The 26,493-nt window shown below is 32.0% G+C and overlaps 1 protein-coding gene and 1 long non-coding RNA gene across 2 annotated transcripts; both read left to right on the top strand.

Annotated features, from left to right (window-relative positions):
* The first annotated feature begins 132 nt into the window (after window positions 1-132).
* On the top strand, window positions 133-1,832 carry LOC105349016 (heat shock 70 kDa protein 12B). The gene is made up of 4 exons (XM_066067720.1): window positions 133-266; window positions 400-710; window positions 820-1,086; window positions 1,629-1,832. Exons 1-4 carry the CDS (start codon window positions 236-238, stop codon window positions 1,830-1,832), a joined length of 813 nt encoding a protein of 270 aa, XP_065923792.1. The 5' UTR covers window positions 133-235.
* A 3,374-nt stretch (window positions 1,833-5,206) lies between these two features.
* Window positions 5,207-22,198, top strand: LOC136270285 (uncharacterized). The gene is made up of 2 exons (XR_010708048.1): window positions 5,207-5,280; window positions 21,672-22,198. It is a non-coding gene; the product is annotated as an uncharacterized lncRNA (long non-coding RNA).
* The last annotated feature ends 4,295 nt before the right edge of the window (window positions 22,199-26,493 follow it).

Below are 26,493 nucleotides of genomic sequence, written 5' to 3'. Positions count from 1 at the left end.
GTTTCCTGTTTGCAGGTAAATCACGGATAAGAATTCTAACTCAAAAGCCTTCAGTACTTATCTTGTTGACACATTACTAAGGTTGACATCTCATTTGATGACGAATTGCGTACACTCTGATAAACTATTTGTAGCAAGTATGTTTTTCCAAATTCGTGTAGCATGAACGTTTATAAAATATAAATGAAATTCAGTACTTAAAACTGTGTTTGGAATCGGACACAGGATATTAGTAATGGCTCAGGAAAAAACAAATCCCAAAAAAGGTAAATAGGTATATATTTTACCTACAGAAAAGTTATTTTTATACTTGACAAAAAAATTTAAGATATAAATGATAATTGCAACCACTTTTGTTTTTTAATCTAATATTAAACTTTTTTATTTGGCATGAAAAAGGTGGCGAGCAGAAGAGGGAGAAAATAGTCGTTGCCGCCATTGATTTTGGGTCGACCTACTCTGGGTACGCCTTTTCGTTTCGCGATGACCTCCAAACAAATCCTTTGAAGATTCACACCAACCACTGGTCATCTGTACAGTCTGGTGGAATATCATACAAAGCACCAACAACTGTTTTGTTAAAACCTGACCAGACATTTCACAGCTTTGGTTACGACGCGGAAGATAGATATGCAGAGCTGTCTGAAGCAGAAGAACACAAAGAGTGGTACTACTTCAGTCGCTTCAAGATGAAACTCATGAATGCACTGGTACTGTGATTACTTTAAAAGATCCTCCTAAAATATCAATAAGGTTTTGGTGTTAAGTTTATGCTATTTTTTCTTGTTAAATTGTCTAATTTCCTCTGTTTGTTATTAGGACATCACTAAAGATCAAACAGGAAGTGATCATCTATTTTCTAAACTAGAGCGAGATATGGAGATTGACGACATAGATGGTAAAAAGATGCCCTTTATGACCATCATAGCACATGCCATTCGATATCTTAAAGAACATTTATTGCGCCAATTAAACGACAAGAACATTCTAGAAGCAGTGACAGCTGACGGTATTTTTTGGGTATTGACAGTTCCCGCTATTTGGACTGACTCTGCTAAACAGTTCACAAGAGAAGCAGCAAGAGAAGTACATAAGAATCTTACCATAGTCATATAGTTTAATGAATTGAACATATTTAATTGTATTTACAATGTATAGGGGTTTGAACACAAGTTCGAACAAGTTTCGAGGTTCTCATCATAATACAAATTATATACAATCGAATTCAAAATCTCCTCTATTTTGCCGTTTGTCATACAGTAACAATTTACATCTTTACTTGAAATATTGTTCTGATATTCTATTTGGTCGACGTTTGTTTATTTCCTTTGGTTGCATTAAACCTGTATATGATGAATGTTGATGATATGTTGATGAAACTTTGCATTCCGTCATTTCGAAGCAATAAGTAACCATCTATTGCAATGAAATGAAGGATAAAAAGTTTTTGGTAATGCTTTCACTGCATCAGTTTTTGATAAGTTCATGTGTCAGTTATTTCCTGAGATTTTTTTTTATTGTTTTGGGTGTTTTCCCCCGGAAAAGTCTTGTTTGTCAAGAAAAATCTTAAAAGTAGGTATAAAAAAAGTTATATCGCATTCAGATCTTTAATATGTTGCGTTATTTAGGCCGGAATTCATGACGATCAGCTGATGCTGGCGTATGAACCTGAAGCTGCCGCCCTGTACTGTCGCCTCCTTCCGATTGATAGATTTGAGAGTGGGGGCGAAAACCAGGAGCTAGTGCTTAAAACGTTTGAACGAGGAAAAAAATTCATGGTCATCGATCTTGGGGGTGAGTCGTACAATTTTACTGCTATAGACGTTTGTTGATAGTCACTGGTTAGCACAGGAACATTACGATATTTTGGTGCTCTTGTTAGGGATTAATTCATAAATCAAAGACTTTTTTAATTTGAAAAAAAAAATTATATTGCATAAAGGTGTTTATCTTAAGTTTAATTTGCTCTATTTCAATTAAGTCTAGATGTCATTTTACAGATACACAATACTAATTTGGAAAATAGCTTTTACTTATTGAATTGCGGAACATGCTTGCAAATCAAGTTTTTAGATACTTTAACTTGATCTTAAATAGAGTAAAGAGTACGAGATGTTATTGCAATTTTCTCAATCATAAATCTAATGGCAAACCCTTCCAAGAACTCAAACGTATCCTAAAATCAGGTTGCGAAGTAATAAAGGTCGTTTAATCATTCATTGTATGTCAGTGGGCAAAAACGACTAGGGTTCCAGTTAGTGCTAAACGAATAAGGCTTAATTCAGTAAATTGCCGATATCCAAATCCTTCATGTACGAAAGCGAATTCATCAGCTTCCTAACTAAATTAACATCAAATGGTACTATAGGTTTGGTGTAAAGAGTAAAGAGTTGTTTGGTCTAAATGTTCTACGGTGATAAAGTAATACTATTGCACAAATTTGATTAATAGGTTTGTTAAAACCTCCTCCAAATGTATTGTTACGCTCTTTTAATATCACTACTTGATGGAATACATATATCTTTGATGACTGATGCTTACATTCATTTCTTCATCGGTGTCTTATTTAACACCTTTGACATTGGCAATCATGTTTAACATTACAAATATTTTTTGATTGATTGAAAAAAGTTGCTGCATCGAGAGTACGAAATCAACGGACTAACTGACACCATACTAATGAACAGTTATGGTAACCTATTAAGTGAACTTAATATATCGTAGAATTTTGGGGTTTTTTTCTGGATAATGTTTCAGTCTACATTAAAGATGATTTATATATCTTCCCCCATTTTATATAAATAAAAATATATTAGGATATGTAAACAATTTAATGTTTAAAAGAACTTAAAAGGACATTTTTCCTGCTGTTCCTCTCATATTTATTGTATATACTGATGTTAATTATGAAAAGAATACTTAATGTTTAAAAATGGTAACTTGCAAGATTTGTTTAAGGCTATGGCACTAAGTGAGTGACATCGGCATGCGAGATGTGCGTGTTTCTTTGTGAGGTCGATTTATCAAAATAATATGTTGCTGAATAGCATCGACTGGGAAGAGAAAAGTTTACGTTTTACATAAAATAATAAGTAAACAAAATTGTTACCAGTCGACATGAAGATAAAGAAAAAAGAACCGACAAGTTAAATAATCATCTGGGCAATGGTGAAAGAGCTATGTCGACATTTATATGCTATCAGAGGGAAGTTGAAAGTTGAAGTGCATTGAGGAAAATAAATTTGTATTTGACAAATGTATCGAATATAAACGATAAGGCGCCTAGTACACTTATCTTTGATTGACTGCTGGGCCGATATCAAATGTAAACATAGCAACTGTTCCGTGTATTTAAGTGGTCTTTATATGGAACACACATATAAAAGTTGTAAGAATATTTCAATCTTATGTACATTTATTGACATTTTGCAGATCTTATCTCGTTGTAAGGTTAAACCAATCGATAATTGGCCCGTGGCCTGAAGTATGCGTGCTAAAAAGTATGATTTATGCTGATTTATGTTTTATTTTTATCTGAACATCTTGAAACAAATACATTTCAAATGACATATATTGTCGGTACACAGTTAAATACAATGAAAAAAGCGTAAACGTTACCACTTTTACTTGTTCATAGTTAAACATTATTTAAATAAAAATAGCTCATTTATTTTTACTTTTATGGGAATAAATATAAGGGTTGGTCACGTTATCAAATTTCAAAAAGATAAAAAACCATTTAGTATGTTTTATTTAACTTGGTGTGATTAATTGACGTTTATCCGTTCTAAATAGTTTACATTGTCTTTAACACTGTTGATGGTATAAACTCTATCCTGTTACAATGAGATATTGCCATAACTAATCATACATTTTATGAATAATTTTGGTTAAAACTTAAAGATAATAAGAGTGCATGAATGACTGGATATTGAAAATATGCAAAACTGAAATAATAGGATAAAAAGTTTCCCATAGTTTGTTAGCTGTCTGATTTTATATGTTTCATCAATGAAATATATTAAAAAGAGTTTATAACTCGTAAAGCATTTCATCTCATGAAATAATCTTCAACGTGCAAAATTTATACACAACCATTCATCTCAAACAATTCCAGTTCTTGAAAGAATGTTTTCCGGATTTAAGTTAAAAGATTTGGTACCTTAAAAATAATGAACGTTTTAAAGGATACTATAAATTGCGACCCTCTGAAGTGACATATAAAAAATAAATTTCAAAATTTTTGTTTCAGTATGTATGTACTTTATCTTTGTTATATGAACTCTTATATAATCTCCGTTAGAGAGAAACGATCACAGAAGATATACATCATTGTTTATGACAGGTATTCACTGTTTACATTCAACCCCTTAGATACTTAAGCTTCGCCCCATATTTGAAAGTCTTTAAAATACATGATCAGAATTAGGTACATTTTTCTCCTTCAACGGGTTATTGTATTTTGTCGAATTTTCATATAAAGAAAGGAGAAAAAGTACCTCACTATATAATTTGTAATTTTAATAAATGTAAGATTCCAGCTGGCCTTTTTCATTACAATTGTTGTTGCTTACCTTGTGTAAACTAGATTAACCTTTCTTATGTTACTTATCTGTACTTCGTGGGTCACTTGACATCCATATCCGTAAGCGTGTTCAATGAGTCTATATATCCCATAGTTATATACAGTAGTTTATTCTCACTATATAATTATTTAGACGAATACACATATATTAAAATACTAGATTGTCTGAAAAAATTGAGCAGTCATTATGTTATCAGTATTAAACGGATAGGAATAATATCGAGATACATAGAAACACATTGCTTTGCGATGGACAATATTTTGTCCTTCGGGGGCTAGTATAATCAATGGTGTTTCAACCCCAGTAAGTACTTGTATAACATTATTCATAAATGCAAATGAATTATTGGTGAATCGTACGAATGTTTTTTTCAACGGATGTAGTTTGTGATTTGATAAGATTACTTAATTACTGAGATTTTATCAGTAAACAATGTCACATGATATGTAATCGAGTCGACTCCGATCTTCCTAATTTCTTCATTAACATATTTTTGTACTAGGGTCCACTCATAATATTCATTGCAATGACAAGGTCACAAACCATAACACAATTACTGTTTGTGGGTCTACAAAATTATTGATTATGCGCCAATTATAAAAAAAAATAAAGAAAATGAGTGGGGGAGAACACCAAGAGCTAGTGCTTAAAACGTTTGAACGAAGGAAGAAATTCATGGTCATCGACCTAGGGGGTGAGTCATTGACTTTACTTTCATATATAACATGTCTCGGTGACCATTGATTATCAAGAAAGATAATAACATTTCGGGTCTTTTGTTAAGGACCAATTCATACGCAAACAATTTTATTTCTTTAAATTCGGAAGCATTGTATAATGTATTATTAACATTATAGTAACTAACGTAGTGTATTTTGTGAATATCAATCTTAATTTTAACATAGGCTTTATTCCATTTTAAGAGAGATTTTTTAAATACAAACATTAATAAATAAGTATTGAAGTTGGCATTACCTACATAAGTAGGAAAATGCTTGCTAATAAACTGTTTAAATAATTTATTTTCATCTTATCTAAATTTAATAGTATCTGATTAGATTGCATAATTTCCATTTTTCATCAAATAGTAGACCCCTTAACAACTGAACTAAAAAGAGTTTACTGAAATCAGTTTACAATGTATCAATGTACTTGAATCATCCATTTCTGAGGTAGTTGGAATAGTATCAGGAAGCCGATTTGTGCTAAAATGTCAAATCTTGGTGATTGCCGTTAAATATCGTTCTACCTTTGAACATATAATGCCACTAAAGGTACTTAGAAATATTCCTATTTTGGTCAAAACAATGGCAAATGTTTCACATGCTTCCTAGTTGAATGTTGACCAGTCATATCTAAGGTATGGTCACAGTTGAAAAATGTTAGTTTTAAAGTAAAGGTAACTTTTCTCTTGATTTTTGATGAACATTAACATGTATGTTAAAGTCGGTGTCATTTTAAAAGAAAAACACAAGATGCTGCTGCTAAATATTCTATACCGATATTTTTTTTCAAGTTTAACGTGTGTCATTACCATTGAATAATCGCAGTATCTTACTTATACGACAAGTATATGGTTAAAACATGTTAATGTGACTAAAAATCAAAATCAATACTTATCACTTAGAAGACACTATGCTAGTTGTGAATCTTAATATCTTGAATCAGCTTATAAAAAAAAAGATGAAAGAAAATAAATCAGCTACAAAGGAACCATTGCTATCATATATTACAGTTAGTATATATCAGATTTGCTTTCGGACGGTCAAAAATGAATTATGGGCACACTAAGAATGCTGACAAGCTTTCATGAATGTATTTAGTCGCTATATAATTTTGGATAGATTTTAAAACTTTAATCGGGTACCTAGGCCGGTCAATATAAATGTGATTGGTTGCTTTTTTATTGTAAAATTAAAACTGCATGCCTTTTAAGTACATGTACAAAAAAATAATATTTTTATGTATTGTCACAATATCCAAATTACAAAAAATCTTGCACAGAAATAGTAATTTGTCTTACTTTATGTACATAACAAACAAGCGTTCAGCTAACACGGAAGAGTGTACGGCGCCTTCCTTGTGCTGTGTTCCCGGGCACTATTTCTTAAATAGTATACAGCGATTTATTTTGTGCATTAAGGTGGTATGGGACACTTCCATGTTGTGACGTATTGTTTATCGAAATAAACAATAAAATAAAGTGTAATTATATAAGTAGTTTCTTTCCAAAAATGGTCACCTAACTCTGTAGCGCAGTGGGTTAGATGATTTACTACAAATAAAAGATAAAAAAAAAGATGATTTACTACGAACCTGTAAGTCATGAGTTCGAATCCCGCTGGGGGTTTTACAATTTTTACCTTTTCAATTATTTTTAAAAGCTATTTTTTGGTTAAATATTGTAAAATTTTAAACCGATAAAAGTTTTCTGTTATATAGTACTTTAATAAATAATCAACATTAATATCGACAGATGTCCCATACCACCTTAAATAACACCAAAGCTCCAAATTGATCGTGGGTTGAGATATTTCAATTGATATGTTGGTAATGTACCCACTACATTCAAATTCAATGAGTTTTTTGCAAATATGTAAGCTTTCATTTCCTAACACTTCACCTCTTAATAAATGTTTACACGGACTGAGCATTTCCTAATGTATATGGGTTTTATCGTCACTGTTTCTTAGTAATCCTGTTTGAGTTTAACTATTCATAAAATACCCAAATCACGATTAATGTAATTGAGATCAATTCATCTGTTTATCTATATACGTATTATTAAAACTTATTCAAAACATCTTGTAGATGCATTGGTAAGCTCTTTTAATACAAATATTTGATTAAAAACACGTATATATTATAATTTATATGTGCATTTCAGTTTGTTGTTTTTCTCATACTATTGTCGTTGAGAATCACTTATGGACATAAAAATCATTACTTGATCAAAACTTAAGATGCGTGGAACCTCAAACATTTGGATTATCTGACATCAGAATTTTCAACAACTCTAGTAACTATGGTGACATTTAGATGGATTGAAAAATGGTCGTTTTTTTCTTTTTAACGCAGTGATAGACATTGGCGATAATTTAAATACATGTACCAATATTCACTTCATATTGATAATTAAGGAAAAATTCAGATGAATATATAAACAGTGAAATTCAGTTTTTATTGGTGTTTCAGATAGGCTATTGCAGGAGAAATATACACTAACAAACTAACACGGAATTCGCATTCTTTTACATATGCTCGCTATCTTTCCATGTGGCTGTTTGCTGTAAGGTTTCTTGGCACTTGATTCTAAAACGTTGATTTACATAAATGCTTTGTTAGATTAATCAAAATTATTCACCTAAAAGAAAAATGATGGCTTTTAATATCATTCATTGTCAAGATGTTAATGAAAAAAGAATTTGGTTCTGAAAACCTAGAATATCCCATTATTTCAACAAAAACATATAAGCCAACCATTTAAAAAAAAACTTCATGATAAAATTTGCTATTTGTCGGTTTATGGAACAAGTGTTTTCTGCTTTATAGTCATAGTTTCTATCAATAACAAAAAAAAAACCTGCAAAGAATTTTAAACTTGAAACATTTAAAAAGGAATTAATTTGCTTAAGTATAGATATAAGATTTTTAAAAAAGATATGCAAAGTCTTCTGTTATTCAAATGTCTTTTTGCTTCAACTTAAAATCGATGTATTTTAACGAGATATATAAGATCTGTTGCAACCACTATTGAAATAAAACCACTAATGAAATAAATTATTTCAGTAGTGGTTGGGAATGTATTTCATTAGAAAAATAACTCTGCAACCACTATTTAAATAAAACCATTATTGAAATAAATGAGTTCAATAGTGGTTGGGGATGTATTTTATTTGAAGAATCACGTTGCAACCACTTTTGAAATACAACCACTATTGAAGTTATTTCAATAGTGTTTGGGGACGTATTACATGTTTATTTTGAGAATCACGTTACAGACACTTTTGATGTTCAACTCTTAGAATTATTTTTTCATTCGTAGTTGGAAATGAATTTCTAAATAAATATTACTTTGTATTCACTATTGCAGCACATTTGGAAAGAAAGAAGTTGCATATCATTTTTGCAAACTATTTTCAAAGAGAAAGAGCAAGAAACACTTTATCTAGCGAAAACATTGAAATACACAGTTAAGATTTTACAGACATGCATGTAAATTATTTGCACAAGAGTGAACACCTTGTAAAATGCAAGAAATTCTATTCTAACCCCCTGTATATTGAAAATAATTTATAGCTAGAAACATGTAATTATAGATTAGATATCTCTATTGAGATAAATTATTTCAATATTGGTTGGTAATGTACTTCATTACAACTATTGTTGAATTATATTATTTCAATAGTGGTTGGTGATGAATTTTATCACGACCACTATTGAAATAGATTACTTCAAAAGTGGTCGGTTATAAAGTTATCGAAAGAAATAATATACAATCACTATTGACACACCATTAAAATAATTTATTATGTATTTCATTTTAATTATTTTTTTTTTGAAATATGTTATTTTAATGGTGGTTATGGATGTGTTTGATTATAAGAATCACTGTGCAGCTATTACATGTATCAAACAATATATTTTGTTAATAATAGTTGGGAATATATTTCTTTATAGATGTCACATTTGTGATTTATAGGTCGTGGATGCATTTCATTATAAGTTTCAAATTGCAATTTATTGTCACTATTATTCAAAGAAAAATATCACTATTGAGATAAATTATTTCAATAATGGTTGAGGATGTATTTCATAATCAGGATCACTTTGCATACACTATTGAATACAAACACTATTGAAATAAATTATTTTAATAGTGGCTGGGGATGCGTTTTATTTCAACCACTATTGAAATAAATTATACCAGTAGCGGTTAAAGATGCGTGTCCTTACAACCACTATTGAAAAACTGATTTGGATGCATTTCATTTTTTGTCTATTACTGGGAGTCATTAGATTTTGTGGTGGCTCTATTTTCGTGGAATTTGTGGGCACCTCTCATCCAAGAATTAACATCCTCCATGAATTAATAAGTTGGGTAATAAAGTCATATTTCCTTTTGTTGGTATAAGAGAATACACGAAATTACGTCCAAACAAAACTGTAAAAATTAAGCAATCCACGAAAATTGGCCCCACGTATTCTAATGATTCCAAAGTATTCCGTCTGTGTGTAACGCATTTTCCGGTAGGGGTATTTCTTAATATAAGAAGTATGGCTTTTGAAATAATGAATTCCTTTTCAATCATGATGTTTTTTCCTTTGTATGGTCATTTTCCCCATACGATCTCTCATCTGGAACCAAAATTGTTATAAGCAGACGGAATAATAGGCATAAAATGATATGATTCCCTAGCACTATTGAAATATTTTATTTCAATGGTGGTTGTACTTGAAATGCATACCCAACCATTATTGACATATAGATTTCAAAAGTTGTGATAATAAAATACATACCCAATCACTTTTGAAATGATTCATTTTAATAGTGCTTATAATGAAATGCAAACCCCACCACTTTTGAAATAATATATTTTGAAAGTGGTTGAATTTCAATAGTAATTGCTAAGTGATTCTAATAATGAAATACATCCTCAACCTTTATTTAAATAATCTATTTTAATAGTGATATTTATAATCATATATATCTATAATAAAATATTGAAGAATTGTTTACAAATTGAAACTTATAACGAAATATATCCATAATTTATCATAAATGTAATATGTTTAATGAAATTTATTCCTACTACATGTACTATTGAAAAAAGATATTGTTGAATTCAAGTAACAGCTGCACAGTTATTCATATAGTGAGATACACCCATAATCACCTTCAAAATAATATGTTTCAATGATAAAAAACTATAATTTAATACAATATAAGATATTTTAATGGTATTTGTATTTCAATAGTGGTTGCAAATTATTTCTTATAATAAACTTCATAACCAACCAATATTTAAGTCATTTATTTCTAAAGTGGTCGTAATAAAATTCATCACCAACCACCATTAAAATAATATATTTCATCAGTTGTCGTAATTATGTACATCATCAACCACTATTGAAATAATTTATCTCAAACGTGAACTATCTCAAAAATCCATAAAACGAAATACAAATTCAAAGCAGAGCAATACAGACCTCCAAATAGATAGAGGTAGGATTAGGCGCCTAGGAGGAGTGAGCATCCTCTGCTGATCGGTCACACCCGCCATGTGCTCTTTGTCGTAATCGGAAAAAATATTGGAAAAGTCCTTAGACAATTAGGTGATTAATTATGGTCTAGCTAATAGTGAAATTCATAATAACATGTATCTAGCTATAAATTGTTTTTAATTTACAGGGGGTTTAAAAAGAAGCTCTTGCAATTTACAAGGTGTTCACTCTTGAAAATAATTTACAATTTTCATAAAAAAATGATATATCTATAAAAAGAGAAGGTAAAGAAAACTATGGAAACAATTCTATGTGTTTATCTGCAAGAATTGGTTTTTTCTGCACAACAGTGAAAATCCTAAAATAAGTACATTTTCATAGTCTCGATTATTTTAACCGTAAAATATGCCTTTAAGACTTTAAACCCTTAATTGTGTATTTGAAATTGTTTGTTAGATAGAAACAATCTTGGATGAATGTTAATCTGCGGGAATTGGTAATTTATTTCTGCAAAGCAGTGAAGATCGTAACATTATTACATTAATTTTATAGTCTCGGTTATCATTACCGTAAAATATGCTAGTCTATATTACCAAAATTGTGTATTTATACCCGCACTTTCTAAAGAAAGTTTGGGTATATTGTTGTTACCCTGTTCCGTCCGTCCGTCCGTCCGTCTGTCACGTTTTACTTTCTCAAACTGCTCTTACATCTTATAAACCAGCTAACTGAACTCTTGGAATTTGATTTGGGGTATCATGTTGTTTTGTAAAAAGGTTTCAAAAATTCTCTGTTAGTCCTGGGGGTCAAATAATTGGCCGAAAAATGACGTTTTTTCACAAAAAACCTTCTTCCTCAAACTCCTCCTACATTTTCAACAGTAGACAAATCATCTTTTGGAATATGTTTTAGGGTATCCTATAGATGCGCAATAAGGTATCGGAATTTTCAATTTTGTCCTACGGGTCATTTAATGGCCGAAAAATGACGTTTTTTAACAAAAAAGAACTGGTTTCAAAAACGTCTAATTTTTTTGGCAGTAGCTAAATGATCTTCTAGAATATGATTAGGGGTGTCATATTGAGGCGTGATCAGGTTCCAGAATTTTTTTTTATAAAGGGGATCAGTGGGCAACAAAAAATGACGTTTTTTTTGCATAAAAAATATGGTTCCCAGAACTCCTCTTACAACTTTTGGAGTAGCTACGTCGTCTCTTGGGATATAATTTGGGCTGTCCTACAGATGTGCAATAAGGTTTTAAAAATTTAAATTTCATCCAGGGAGTCAAATAATAGCAGAAAATTGACGTTTACCACTTCAAAAAAACATAGATCCTAGAAATCCTTTGTGATGAAGTTGAATTCAGTTCATTTCAGTTTTGTATTTTGTTTGTGTAAATAGTTGTAATTTTGGACTAAGTTGTGTTCCATATTTGTCAATCGAGAGTGTTCGGTATTAGGGCTAATTTTAGTATAACCGGTTTTGTGAGTGAGAGCCGTGGATGCTTGTCAAGTGTGCGGCCACGTTTTTGAATTCGTCCTCCAGTTTGTTAATTTTGGCGAATTCCAGAAGTTAGTCTGGTAGACTGGTAGCCATAAGTTACTGTGAATCTGTTTGGGCAATTGCTTTTTTCCAGCCGGTAAGTTTTTGTATGTTTTTTGTCAGTTTCATTGTATATTTACGAGGGTGTGGTCTTTGTTATTTTCGTTGTATAAATGAGTATGTCTATAGGTTTTAGAATAGGTAATTATTGTTTCAGTGCTGGGAAAGTTATATCGTTAAAGCCGGTGGGCCAGTGGTGAAACGTCAGTGAAGGCTTAGCGTAGCATATGTGGGGCAGGACTAAGACCGAGAACTATTAACGGAGCAGCGCGTGACGCAAGTGGGATGCACGGGAGCTCGTGTTTGACGAACGTTTGTGGTTAGGAGGCCCTATGTGGATAGTTTTCCAGTGAGAGACCTTCGAGTCCGGGACTGGAGACAGGATATTTTGTTTACGTGTTTTGTGTCCTATGGAGGCCCAGTGGTGACTATTTCAGGTTGGCTTTTGCTATTATTTGAAGCCAAATTTTCAATTCTATTTGATGATTAAATGATTTATCGGTTTACCTAGTGATAAAATTTGATGTTTGTTTACAGATAACATTCCAATTTACTTTTTCTGTGAAATTACATATAACAGTATTGGTAATTTTGATTTGTTGGTTTATTCCTTTACATACTGTTATAGCTATATTTAGGCAGCGTTTAAAGCATTTATTTGTTTCATATAGATACTGACAATTGAATGTCTTAAAAATTAATTCACTGTTGTTTCATTGTCAGTGTTGATTGATTAACTTTTTAAAGTTATATTTTCTTTCTCCGTGAGAGTGTGAGAGTGTGTGTTTGTGAGTGTGAGTCTCTTCATATTCTATTATTTTATTTTGTTTTGTTGATAAATAAATTCAGTTTGTTTTGTTTATTTTACTGTTTGTCGTTTTCGCTATCACCCCCACAAAATCCAAAAAGAACTTCATTACATCCTTTTATGATTTAATGGATAGACACATCATATCTTTAGATATGATAGGAACTGTTCCATAGATGTGCATTACGGTTTTGAAAAATTAAATTTAACCCTGATGCCCATTACCTACCGGTACATACCTTTTGATGCCCTTTAATGATCCAGAATATATATGGTTAAGGGGTGAGGATCTCAACCGTTTTAGAGATATTCGTGCACTTCCTGTTCAAGGGGGGTCATGACCACCGTCGGGCATACCGTTTGATGCCCTTTGACACAAGGAACAAGAATATATATGGTTTAAGGTTGGGGATCTCAACTGTTTTGAAGATATTAAGGGACTTGCTGTTTGAGGGGGTCAGGACCACCCACAGGGCCCGTGACCTACATAACATTTGATGCCCCTTGACATCAGAAACATGAATATATATGGTTTAGGGGTCATGATTATAACAGTTTCTGAGATATATGGTAATTTCAAATTCCTGGGGGTGGGGGATGACCCCAGGGGTCAGATCTAATAAACCCTATATATTGCCAGTAACAGCCAATATATGATTATAAAAACCCTATATTATTATCTCTGTCCGTTTTCAAGTTACCATTTACAATAGAGTCTACGATTCTTCCTACAAGGTTCAATGATAGACCCGCCCTCCCCCGAAAAGTGGTTGTCTAACCCAAAATGAGAAAAATCAAAGCAGGGTGCACAACTAGATATGCAGGCCTATCATATCTTAGAGTTTTGTACAATTCTGTTCAGCCATCTCTGAGAAACAAGTTCAGAGCGGGAAAGAAGAAAAAGAAGATGAAGAATAATAATACAGTCATGTATTAAGAACCGTACAAAAACATTAAGTGTCCAAATTGCATTCGGGAGACTTAATAATAAAGATAAAATAGAGATAGGATCATCAAACATCAATAATTTAAAGATAAACTTGGGTTCATGATCTACATACCATCTTAAATGCCTTGAACAAAGAAACAATAATATATTATGTACATGATACATGATTCAATTTAAGAAACCAGATATAGATCTATCATCTGTTTTGTAATACTTCCTATGGATATATACATGTTTTGTTCTATACTATTCATGTTCATGACTGTAGTATGGCTTAGTCTTATTTTAAATTACATTAAAAAATTGTCAAATATATGACTTGAAACCCCCACTCCCAAACAAACTCAAATATAAACTGTTCCTCCCCCCCCCTTGTCGAATGATCTATTAAAATCAAAATATAATTTGGGTGTCTAAAAACTTTTATAAACTGGTTATTCTTAAAAAAAATTACATTACACCTTGCATAATTGACAAATGATCTATTGAGATATGATCAGAGGTCATATTTCTACCTTGGGATCAATAAGTAGTATTCATTGACAAGTTAAAATTAATAACAATAAATGATTCAAATTATAAATGTTGATACTCCACATTCACCCCCCCCCCAAATCTAACCTGGTTATAAAGATTCAGTCTTCTTAATACATTCTTACATGTGTACAGTAGCAAATTTCAAATCTTTCTTGATATGCTTTTTCTCTTGTGATTCACATTAACATTTTGGAAATTGCTTAATTCAATTTTTAAGATTTATAAACAAAATGTTATATATGCATCACTGCCATGTGTATTCGCCTATTTGGGGCAATTGTAAAGTCTCCTAAACAAAGCAGTTACATCATTAGGCTAGGAATTACCCACATGGATCAAACACTACTGTATTACATATGAATAAGATAAAATACATTATTATTTCTAGTTCAAAAATGTCAGGGTGTCTCCAAGGGGGCATAATCTATATACAATTTTACGCGCAATGACACAAAGAGCAAAAATAAATTATATGGTTTAGGGATGAGGATCTCAGATCTCAGAAGTTAACAAAATATACAGTGTATCATATCATTTCCTATTTCATAAAGGCGGGGGGGGGGGGGGGGTTAAAGACAACACCTGGGGGTCATTAATGTACTTTACACCAGTTGATGCATCATAATGACATTAGAAGATATTTTGTATTTTCCTGTTTCATGAGGTCAGAAAAGTCCTATAGAGTCATGACCTACATTGTATTTGATGCATTATAATACATTAAGAAAGAAATACTCCTTCCTTTTTATTATAATTTACTCATATATAAATGATAAGTGTCCACACTAACTTACATGTAATACACAAATTTAATAAGAAATTGTTTATACAGGGTCAATATAGGGTCAACTCAATAGTGTAAGTCTGACAAATGAAAAAATAACTTTTGCAACTAAAATGACAGAAACTTTACAAATGCGATAGGATAGGTAACGATGATAAGCTTATTTAAATATTAAAAGACGATGATACAGTATGCTGTCAAAGGGAGATCACATTTAGAAAGTGAAAGTAGAACTTATATATGTATGCTGGCTTCTCATTATATTGTGCTACTGCTACTACATGTATTATGCTTACCTAAATTGGTCAACATCACAATGATAATACAATTAAAACACAATAATGAATTCCTTTAGCTGATCTTAACTAAATCTTCTCTCCATACGGAAAACACAGACATGTATGTATGGGTGTTGCTAAAACGCGGAACGGAAAACGGAACGGAATGGAAAATATCATCACGTTTATCGCTTAAAAAGGGTATAGACTGACCAGAAACGATCAAATGAATTATTATCAACATGTTGTTATCTTATTAATATTCATATGAATGTCTATCAATTATAGCATTGCAGTCATTCGGCTTTAGTTGAGTACGAAACGGAAAAATCAAATGTATACGAATTGTGAAACATTAACATGATTAAACGAGCAAATTAGCTATAACTGTTTACTTATTTTTCTTGTATGGTATTGCTGGCATATCAGCGTAACGTACGCAGTTAGTGAAAGCGTTTTATGCGTGTTTTGAGTATTTTAATTTATATTTTATAAATGATGTACATGTATATACTTACATCAAAATTGAATTTTTGGTGTTCTAGACGATCTTTTATCATACAGACGATTCAGTATCATTGAGATGGAAGAAAAAAAACCGTAGGACTGACGACATTAAAAATTAAAATTCAGTAAACATTAAAATACCCGGTAATAACTGTGAAACTAGTAATTTGTGAAACTAGTATTTTTAGCAATGCAATTTTGTTTACGTTTGCATTATTAAGCAGTTGTTTATTCCAGCAGCTATATACATATGATCCGAATAGAGAGCTCTAGACGTTGCCTGGTTTGATTTTCCGATTATATATTGGGACTATAGTCTGTCGATCCCAAAATATTTATGCAGCACATTTGGACGATTCATAATGGAAAATGTTGACATCTTTTCTCCATTTGGAAGTCACTCAGAAGACCTTGCACAATTTTTCACCACTATCATCCCGGTCTGTTGAAATGCAAAACCCCGTAGACTTCTTTATTTTTAGCCGTGTATTCATACCAGCTGATAAGCTAGAGAGGACGTTTTAAAGAAAGAATAATGAGAATGTTTAATGCTTCTAAAAGGGAATCGCTTGAACCCTGAGGTGTATATAAATATACAGCAAAAAGTGAATCGAGGATACCGGTATTTTGGGACAGAATATAGTGGTCAATGCATGTACTGTTAATTTTGAGGAAATAAATATTCTTGAACAAATAATCTCATATTGCTAATCTTTCAAACAAATTAAAAAGGTACATAAAGTATATCGTTTTAGCATGATTAACAAATCTATGAGGTAAATAACATTAGATATGATTTTCCGTTTTTCCTTCCGTTCCGCTTTCCGTTCCGTTTTCCGTTCCGCGTTTTAGCAACGCCCATGTATGTATACACGTGAACCCATCTAATCGAAGAGCTGGGTAAAACTAGTACCCGCTAATGAGACATGCAGACCTGTGTTGTGTACGTAACTTCAGACAAAGATCAGTCATTTGTAACATGCATGTATTTTTATGACCTATTCTTCAAATCCACTTGTACTATTTTATTAGGTAAATAACAGCTTTAAGGTGGCGCAGGACGCCTGCATATTGTGATGTACATGTATACTTCCTATTGAGATAAACAATAAAGTATATTAAATATTGATTAAATATTTAACCCCCCCCCCCAAATTATGTTACCTAACATTGAAGCGCAATGGGTTAGAACGTTTACATGTCTATTAGAGCATTGGGGTCCAAGGTGTATTTTTGGTAATTTTACAATTGATATAAATGAATTTTTTATGGGGAGGGGGGGGGGGGGGTCTGGACCCCTCACTCCCACCCCTTCTCTAAATCTGTGCACACGACGATGTTCATGTAGGCACACAGAAGCAAATCTAAAACCGGCAACCGCCACGGGGAGGGGGCATAATTTAATTTTTAATTTTGTTTGTAATAATTATATAGACCATTATACTTTCTATGACATAAAATGTTAAGATTATTGATTAACTGAAAATTTACTGCAAACAGTTCTACCCAAAATTGCACGTAAAGTGCTGCTCATGTCACGATGTGTATTATCATATGGGAAGGGATCTCATCCTTCAGTTATGAAAATTAAACATTTTAATTGTATTACCGGAGCTTGCATGTAGCGTTCATTTTTAATTAAACTGGTACAAAACAGTGTTATTTAGGGGCAAACACATGGTGCGGGTATTACTGTCTAATGACAGCATCTAGTTAAAATTGTTAGTAAGATTTCTTTCATTTCAAAATAGTTTGCAAAAATGATAAACAGCGTCTCTCTTTCCAAATGTGTTTCAAAAGTGATTACAAAGTAATATTTATAAAGAAATTTATTTTTATCTTTGATTGAAAAAATATATTTAATAGTAGTCAGTTGTACTTCTATGGTGAATGTAAAGTAATTCTGATAATGCAATACATGCCTAACTTCTATTGAAATAATTACTTAAATAGTAGCTGTATTTCAATAGTGGTTGCAAAGTGATTCTTCTAATGAAATAAACCCCCAACCACTATTGAACTAATTTATTTCAATAGTGGTTTTATTTCAATAGTGGTTGCAAAGGGTTTCTTCAAATGAAATACATTCCCAACCACTTTTGAAATAATTTATTTCAATAGTGGTTTTATTACAATTTTAGTTGCAACAAATGTCAAAGTATTTGAAAATTAAATGTCGATGTAACGTCTGAGGTTCTACAAAAAGCCTTTTGACACGACTTGTCTTGACTTGAATTGTATGTCGTGTGACTTCATACAAAAAAAACCAAGCTAAAACATGTTGACAAACATATTGCCTAGTCAGATGCGAGTTACTTATCATGATTTGGAATGTGTTTTAAAATATGCTAGCATCAGACAGAGGTACTTGAAGCGTAGTTGTCTGTGCATGAGTCTATTTGCTATAATCTTATATTGACATATTAGAGGATGACCTGTTATTTGGATGACACAAATGTAGCACATAAAAGTTGTGCGCCAATAAATTACAAGATACCAGAACGACCTTACAAGTCGATATAAATATCTAACAAGATTACAAAGACCTTACAAATCAACATGTTAGTATCAGATTTATTAACATACGAATTATACAAACACATCATTATTTGCGGAGGAAAGTTTAAAATTGAATCCTTATGGAATATCGCCAGGTTATATTTCTAAAACAACTTCTTTAAAATACCTATCAACTGCTGAGTCGAAATCAACCATTAGTATGGTTACTGTCCCATGTATTTAACTGGACTTGATTTGAAAAAAATTGTAATAAGACTACTTGTATTTTTTAAATGTAGAATAACACCAAGTGCCGGAATTGTTTTTGATGTGCATTACACGAAGAATTATACAAATAATCATACCTTTTCATTTTGTCTTTGAAGCAGCTTTTGATTGTTTGTTGCAAAGCTAATACCATCGTGTATTTTCATACCTCGAATAAAGCGTATGAAAATATTAATGTTTGTCAAGTTCTTAAGCTCACTGATGAAATACGTAATATATTGTTTGAGCCTCCGTGATTGGCAAAATTCATTAATTAATTTGAAAACGTTTACTGCAGAGTTACATTTCAGGAGGAACAGTCGACGGCAGTGTTCAACAAACTACTGATACAGGAAGTCCATTTATGATGTTTGCGGGGGGTCCGTGGGGTGGCACCAGAGTTGATGAGGAATTTACCCAATTTCTTATCAAACTTGTTAGAGCAGATGTGTTTACTGAGTTCAAGGATGAGAGTAGGTCTGAATACCTGGAGCTTATGCGAATCCAAGAGATCAAGAAAAAGCAAATTGATTACGACTCTCAAAATAAGATTCCTGTTAGGATGCCTACTGCTTTGTTTGAGATCTAAGAAGAACACACCGGATGCTGCATTTCATAGATCATTGTCAATTCTCCCTTTGCAAACTCAATATCAAGCTTGCAGGATAAAATAACCTTTGATGCAAGTTTGTTCAGATCCTTTTTTAGAAGTTCAATACAAGATAAAATATCTCATCTACGAAGTGTATTGGAAGACCCAGTTTGTAAAGATTTGCTTGGGATAGTGGTTGTTGGTGGTTATGCAGACAATCGTCTAGTAATAGCCAGCATTAAAGACTCTTTTCCTGGTAAACGAATTATCGTACCTATTGAAGCTGGTCTTGCTGTTGCCAAAGGCGCCGTTCTTTTTCGTCATGATCCAGATGTTATTTGCTCACGTGTGTGTCGCTATACATATGGAGATGATATTTGTTTACCATTCAATAAAGACAAACACCCATTTAGCAATTTAAATTTGATAAACAACGAGCTTTTTTGCAAAAACATTTTTCAGAAGTTTTTTGAAAAGAGAGAAAAAGTCTTTCTTGGTCAAAAACGATCTTTTCCCTCTGATTATGACTTCCGTGACAAAAGTAGAGCTGATCAGCGGGAACAACCATTGACAATTAAGTATATGTTTCAAATAGAAAAAATCCTGTGTTTATTTATGATGTGGGGTGTCGCACATTGGGCGAAATTATTGTGATTTGCAAACACAAATCAAAACGTTGGCCTAAAACGTTTTCGTGTACGATAGAATTGGAAATATCTGGAACTGAAATTCAAGTTACCGCAATCATCAGCAGTGGAGAAAAAGCAAAGTTTAACTTTTTTTTGATTCCTCACTTTAATAAAACATTATTATATGATTAATGAAGCCCGTCTGCAGATTTGATTATTTTAATATTACTTTTAAGCAAAGACATATTATTCAAAAGTACTGTTTTCTAAAAGCTTAGAATTAGATTATGTTTTATTCACATACTCTGTAATGAATTTGAAGCTTGTTTGCCTCTCTTCAAAGGCATGAAAAAAATATCAGTTATTTGTTTATAACTACGTACCTGTTTATAACTTCTTATTAGTACTCAAGGTATTTGAGTCTGAGATTGTATGTATGTTATTAAAAACGATATAAAGGTATCGCCTCATTGATGTGACTGATTATAGACAAACAAGTTATACATTGTAATTTGAGGGGAAATAAACGTACACGTACACTGTCAAATCTTGAAGAAATTATGGGTTCACTTTTGTTCATATACACGCATTAGAAAAATCAAAAACTTTGATGAACGTTAGCACTGTGAATGATTCATAGCTGTTTCATTTATTTGACATTTGTTTTTGCAATTCGTCAATAAATAAAAAAATATATCTGCAAATTAGAAGACTTTTGAAAAAAAGATCCGGATTTATATTTGTGATAACTCTGGTTTTTACATAATTTTTTTTTCTTCTAAAATACAGGTAAATCCTTTAGAGGAGGAGAGTTTAGAGCAAGATGTCTGAGCAAGTTTTAAAGCTAAAATTTTTAGACAAGACACATTTTAACAACAGTGGTCCGCATTTACAATTCATTGCATAATTTAATAGTTCATATAATCTCACTATCGTTTCTTTAAAAATCTCTAACATCAAAAGTATAGAAAGTTAAATTTACTCAAATGAGTTTCGTCATTTGCTAAGTAAACTAGAATGTGTGTTTTTTTTTTTTTTTATCAAATCAGTAATGTCCTTTGTTTTATTTTTCTTGATATCCATTGTGTGTTTTCATCTATTTTTTTTTTAATTGAATAATTATTAAATGTATTTGTTCTTGTTAAAATTTGTCTTTGCTATTCGATAATTGGCATCCCTAAGTGAACATATTCATGAGTTCTACGATTATATAGAAAGCTTGATAAGACGAATACGCTTATCAATCAAGTTCATATTAAAGTTCATATTAAATTATCATTCCCATGAAACGGCATTAAAAAATAATAATTCCATATTTTTAATCTTATTTTAATTTCAATTGAATAGCATTTAATTGCATTTAAAAGTTATATCCCTCTTTGATCATATTTTGCATGTTGTTTTACAGGCGGAACAGTTGATATATCTGTACAAGAAAGAACCAACGATGCTTAAATGAACACTATTTACAAGGTTTGCAGCTAAAGATGGGGTGGAACTAAAGTAGATGAAAGTTTTCTAAAATTATTAGATCAGGTTATTGGATCAGAAAATATGAAACACTTTAAAAATGAAGGCAGGTCAGAATTCCTGGAATTTTTGCGAGGATTTGAGCTAAAGAAGAGGACGTTCAACAAAGATTCGATGAAAGAAGTTGTCCTGAAGATTCCTCCAGCTTTAGTGGATATTTTGTCAGAAAAAAGCGGCGAAGAATTTGAAGAAAAATTCAAAACATTAGAACGAAATAAAGCATTATCATTCAGTGGAGACAAGCTAAATATCGACAATTCCCTTTTTGCATCTTTTTTCGAGAGTTCGATGAATGATATAATTTCTCACATTGAAGATATTTTCAATGCAGACATTTGCCATGATTTGGTTGGGGTTGTCATGGTTGGTGGATTTTCGGAAAGTATGTTTGTTAACTCTGCTGTTTTCCCGCTTTCCCGGGCAAAAAATGTATCATTCCAATGGAAGCTGGTTTGGCTGTTGCCAAGGGGGCAGTTCTTTTTGGACACGATCCTGAAATCATTTTTTCCCGAACATGTCGATATACATACGGACACCAAACTGCCGTTCCCTTTGATGTTTCTGTACATCCAAAAGAAAAGTTACGAATTATAGAAGAAACACCCCTATGCATGGGAATTTTTTCGAAGTTTTATACCATTGGCCAACAAGTATCGCTTGATGAAGCAGTAGAAGAAACTACAACAGATTCGTTTGTCGATGAATATAGGAAGCATTTGCGCGATGAACCTATCAATGTAAATGTCTTCATTTCAAAAAAGGAAGCACCTATGTATTTTGATGAAAGTGGATGTGAACTACTCGGAATAATAATAATAGAATGTAAAAACGACGAAAGAAAATGGCCGGAAAGAGTTTTTGTCAAAACAAGAATGGAGATTGCCGGAACAGAAATAAAAGTCACAGCTACTACTTATACTGGTGAATGCGTGGATGCATCTTTTGAATTCCTGTGATGAGATCTTGAACTTTCTTAAGATACGTATTTTTTAGCAAGAGATTATCATTAAATTAATGTTATATTGTTTTTAAACTTAAAATCTCTCTGGTTCACGTTTACATCCTGATCATGCAAACTAAGAATAAAACTATAATTACCAGCAATTATGAAAGATTGCGTGTAAATCAGTTGTAACGTAAGCAATGCTATCTTACGGATTGTATAAAATAGCTGTTATTCTGTGACCATATGAAATTTACAATAAAGTCCATTTATTAGGTGTAATCGACTTATCATTTTTATTACGTGTTAACTTTATGTAAATGAAATAAGGGTAGGTACATATCAAAGCATCGACAATCCATTTGGGTATTTTGATTATTATTTTAATGTTTCATGTGAATCATTTATAACTTTAAAGTAACCGTTATAATAGGTGTATTTGGAAATATGCATTTATTTTATCATTATAAATAAAAATTGTTTTAATCAGATTGTCTGAATCAAGAACTCGATCAGCTCATTGAGCCGTCCCGGTATTTTTGTGGCGTTATCTAATACTTAGAATTAAGGAATTTGGATAAAAATAAGCAGATGCCATTTCAAATTACCTATGGTCATTTTGTGTTGTATACTACCAAATACCTCACGCATAATGACCCAAGGCAATGATCTAGGTGACCAACGAATCTTCTCTTAGGGATATATATAGCAAGCGTCTTCCAAAATATTGTCATTTTTTGACATTTGGTTACATCGATTTTTCATTCTGCAATTTTACCTAGCATTAATTTATTTGTCATTTTTTCAAAACTTTCGATATTGATTAGGAGTCTACGTTTCACTACGTTTGGAAAAACAAGCTGGAACATCCATAGCTATTATCGGATCTTAATTGCTTTTCATGTCAAAGAGGATCGTTCCAAGTATATTGTTTGCCCTAAACGTGGTACTGTTTGCCCACTTTTCCTACCTTTGATCGTATCAAGTAAAATAAGATATGTATATTCTCCTTTATTAAAAAAAAGGTGTAAAAAAGATCTATTATATCATAAAAAAATATTATTTACACCTAGCGTCTACAAAATAAATTATAACACCCAGATCTATAGGCAAAATACCACTGACAAATTTTATATAAACGAAAACCTTACTTATTAAAAATTATCTGCCTTAAGTTACGTTTTTTACACAACATACGCAAACTAGAGAAAGATATACACAGAGCGAACAAAATAAAAAAGATTGCAATGCACACGGTATTATTATTAATTTTTTAATCAGTTCCTGTGTAAACTTATTCATCCAGGTAAATGATAATATTAAATTGAAAACAATATATACATATAATTCATATGTGGATAATGTACGAATGGTTTTTAGTTCTTTAGCACATCGGAAGTTAGTGTATTGTTCTGGTTGTATGAATCTCTTTAGCTAAATTGAACGTTGATCATTTAGAGATCCGTAGACATTCATCATTGGTTTTTATCAGTGTTTAGAAGTTTATAGTATAGAATTTCAATTTTCATTAATAAGATATAATTTATTTTAATAAAACGTCGTTAGACGTAATTCAATGAAGTTCACGCGTCACATTAAAGCATACACCCTGTTTACAGTTGCAATGGATTATTTACCTTAACTCCATGTTACCTTAATTGTGGAATTGAGGTACAAAATAATAATAAAAAAGTACTTAAAGAAAGAAATCTTACTTTCATAGAGTAGGCGGACAAAAGTTTTGACAAAAACATTTCACCCGCAGAAGGTATAACGTGTTTGACTAATGTACAACGCTATTTCTATCCTTAACTGAAAACGTCATAAGGAATCACGTAATACTTTTAAAAATAGATAAACACATGGTCATGTGACTGATAAATGACGGTGATTATTTGTAATTATCGTAGATTGCAATGGTTGGTAAGTGTAAAGTTCAGTAAAATTATGGCTAGTTTTAATGAAATAGAAATGTTGCAGTTTCTTAGACGATCGTAAAAAATAAACTATAAGAACATGAACTTTTGAAAGGGTTTAAAAGAAGAAAGAACACTTCAGAGTGTTAAAAGAAAAAGAAAATTAGCTATCGCGCTGTCAGAAGAATAGATGGTGAACTGTTAACTTTCAAACGCGTTTTTTGTTGTTGAGAAAAGCGGGCGAAAAATGGACACCAGATTGGTTCCAAAACTAAATAGAGGCATATTCAGTGTGATAACATGGCGGTGTCTTTGTTTTGGTTGAGTCGAAACTTTATTGAGAGTTGATAGCAATATCAACGCTCAAATATATACATGTGTACTGAGATTTAGACAATGATTTCTGGCCTGTCCTTGTCCGTCATTTTCCTCCTGGGGATTTATACATTTCTTAATGCCCCAAATTATAGGACGAGGGTTGCCAAAGAAATCATCGTTAGTAACCACATTAAAAATATGAGTTGGTTGGCTCAATCATCCGGTTTAACTTATTGAAAACATTTGGTGGTACAGTAAAAGAAAACTTCACCAGCGCATTCATCGAATAATTTCGGAATATGATCGACAAGACGTAGCTAAAAAAATATGTACGGATCCTCTACAAGTCTATTCCCAAGTAAGTTGCTTAAGGAGATACTTGACTAAATACAAAGGAAAAGTTTTATGAATTTTATTCAGTTTGCTCAAACAGGTACTGACTTTTTTTCGAGTTATTCTTTACGTCCGTTGCGCGACGCTATTTTTTTTATTATACTTGCTTAATTTATTTTGGAAATTGAGGGAGAAGCAGATTACTTTTACGGTCAATTAGTGAATTCGCAATAAATATCACTAGATATCCATCTCCGAACATATTTTTGTAACCGTGCGTTAGGGTTCTAATAATCTTTCAGTGAAAGTGCATTTACATCTTAAAGTGTAATATTCCTCTGCCATTAATTTTACCACATATTTTTTTTTTACAATTTCGTTTTGATTTTCATCAAAGTTAATACCAAGAGATTCCAATGAAACATAGTCAAAGTGATGAAGCGATGCTAGATTTCTCAAAAATTGATAATGTGTTTAATCATGTTATGAACAAAATTAGACATAGTGATTAAAAAATCTTAATTTTACCATCCTAGCATATAATTAACAAGAGGCCCATGGGCCACATCGCTCACCTGAACCTTCTTGTGAGGCCAAAGAATTGTCCTGGAGCCAAAGTCTTAACAATTACAAAGAATCATCTTGCTGATTAGTTTCTGAGAAGAAGATTCTTCAAGATTTACTCTATATATTCCTATGTAAAACTTAAACACCCCCCCTCCAATGTGGCCTCACCCTACCCCCAGGGATCATGATTTTCACAACTTTGAATCTACACTACCTCAGGATACTTCCACACAAGTTTCAGCTTTCCTGGCTGATTAGTTTCTGAGGAGAAGATTTTTAAATATTTACTCTATATATTCCTTTGTAAAACTTCGACCCCCATTGTGGCCCCACCCTACCCCCGGGGATCATGATTTTCACAATTTAGTATCTTCACTACCTGAGGATGCTTCCACACATGTGTCAGCTTTCCTGGCCGATTAGTTTCTGAGAAGAAGATTTTTAAAGATATACTCTACATGTATATATTCATATGTTAAAATTCGACCACCCTTTGTGGCCCAACCCTACCCCCGGGGATCATGATTTTCACAATTTTGAATCTACACTACCTGAGGATGCTTCCACACAAGTGTCAGTTTTCCTGGCGATTAGTTTCCGAGAAGAAGATTTTTAAAGATTTA

Source organism: Magallana gigas, chromosome 7, assembly GCF_963853765.1.
Source record: "Magallana gigas chromosome 7, xbMagGiga1.1, whole genome shotgun sequence".
Classification (NCBI taxonomy): domain Eukaryota; kingdom Metazoa; phylum Mollusca; class Bivalvia; order Ostreida; family Ostreidae; genus Magallana; species Magallana gigas.
Note: the sequence above shows the minus strand (reverse complement) of the source record. Positions and strands in the feature narration are given on the sequence as shown.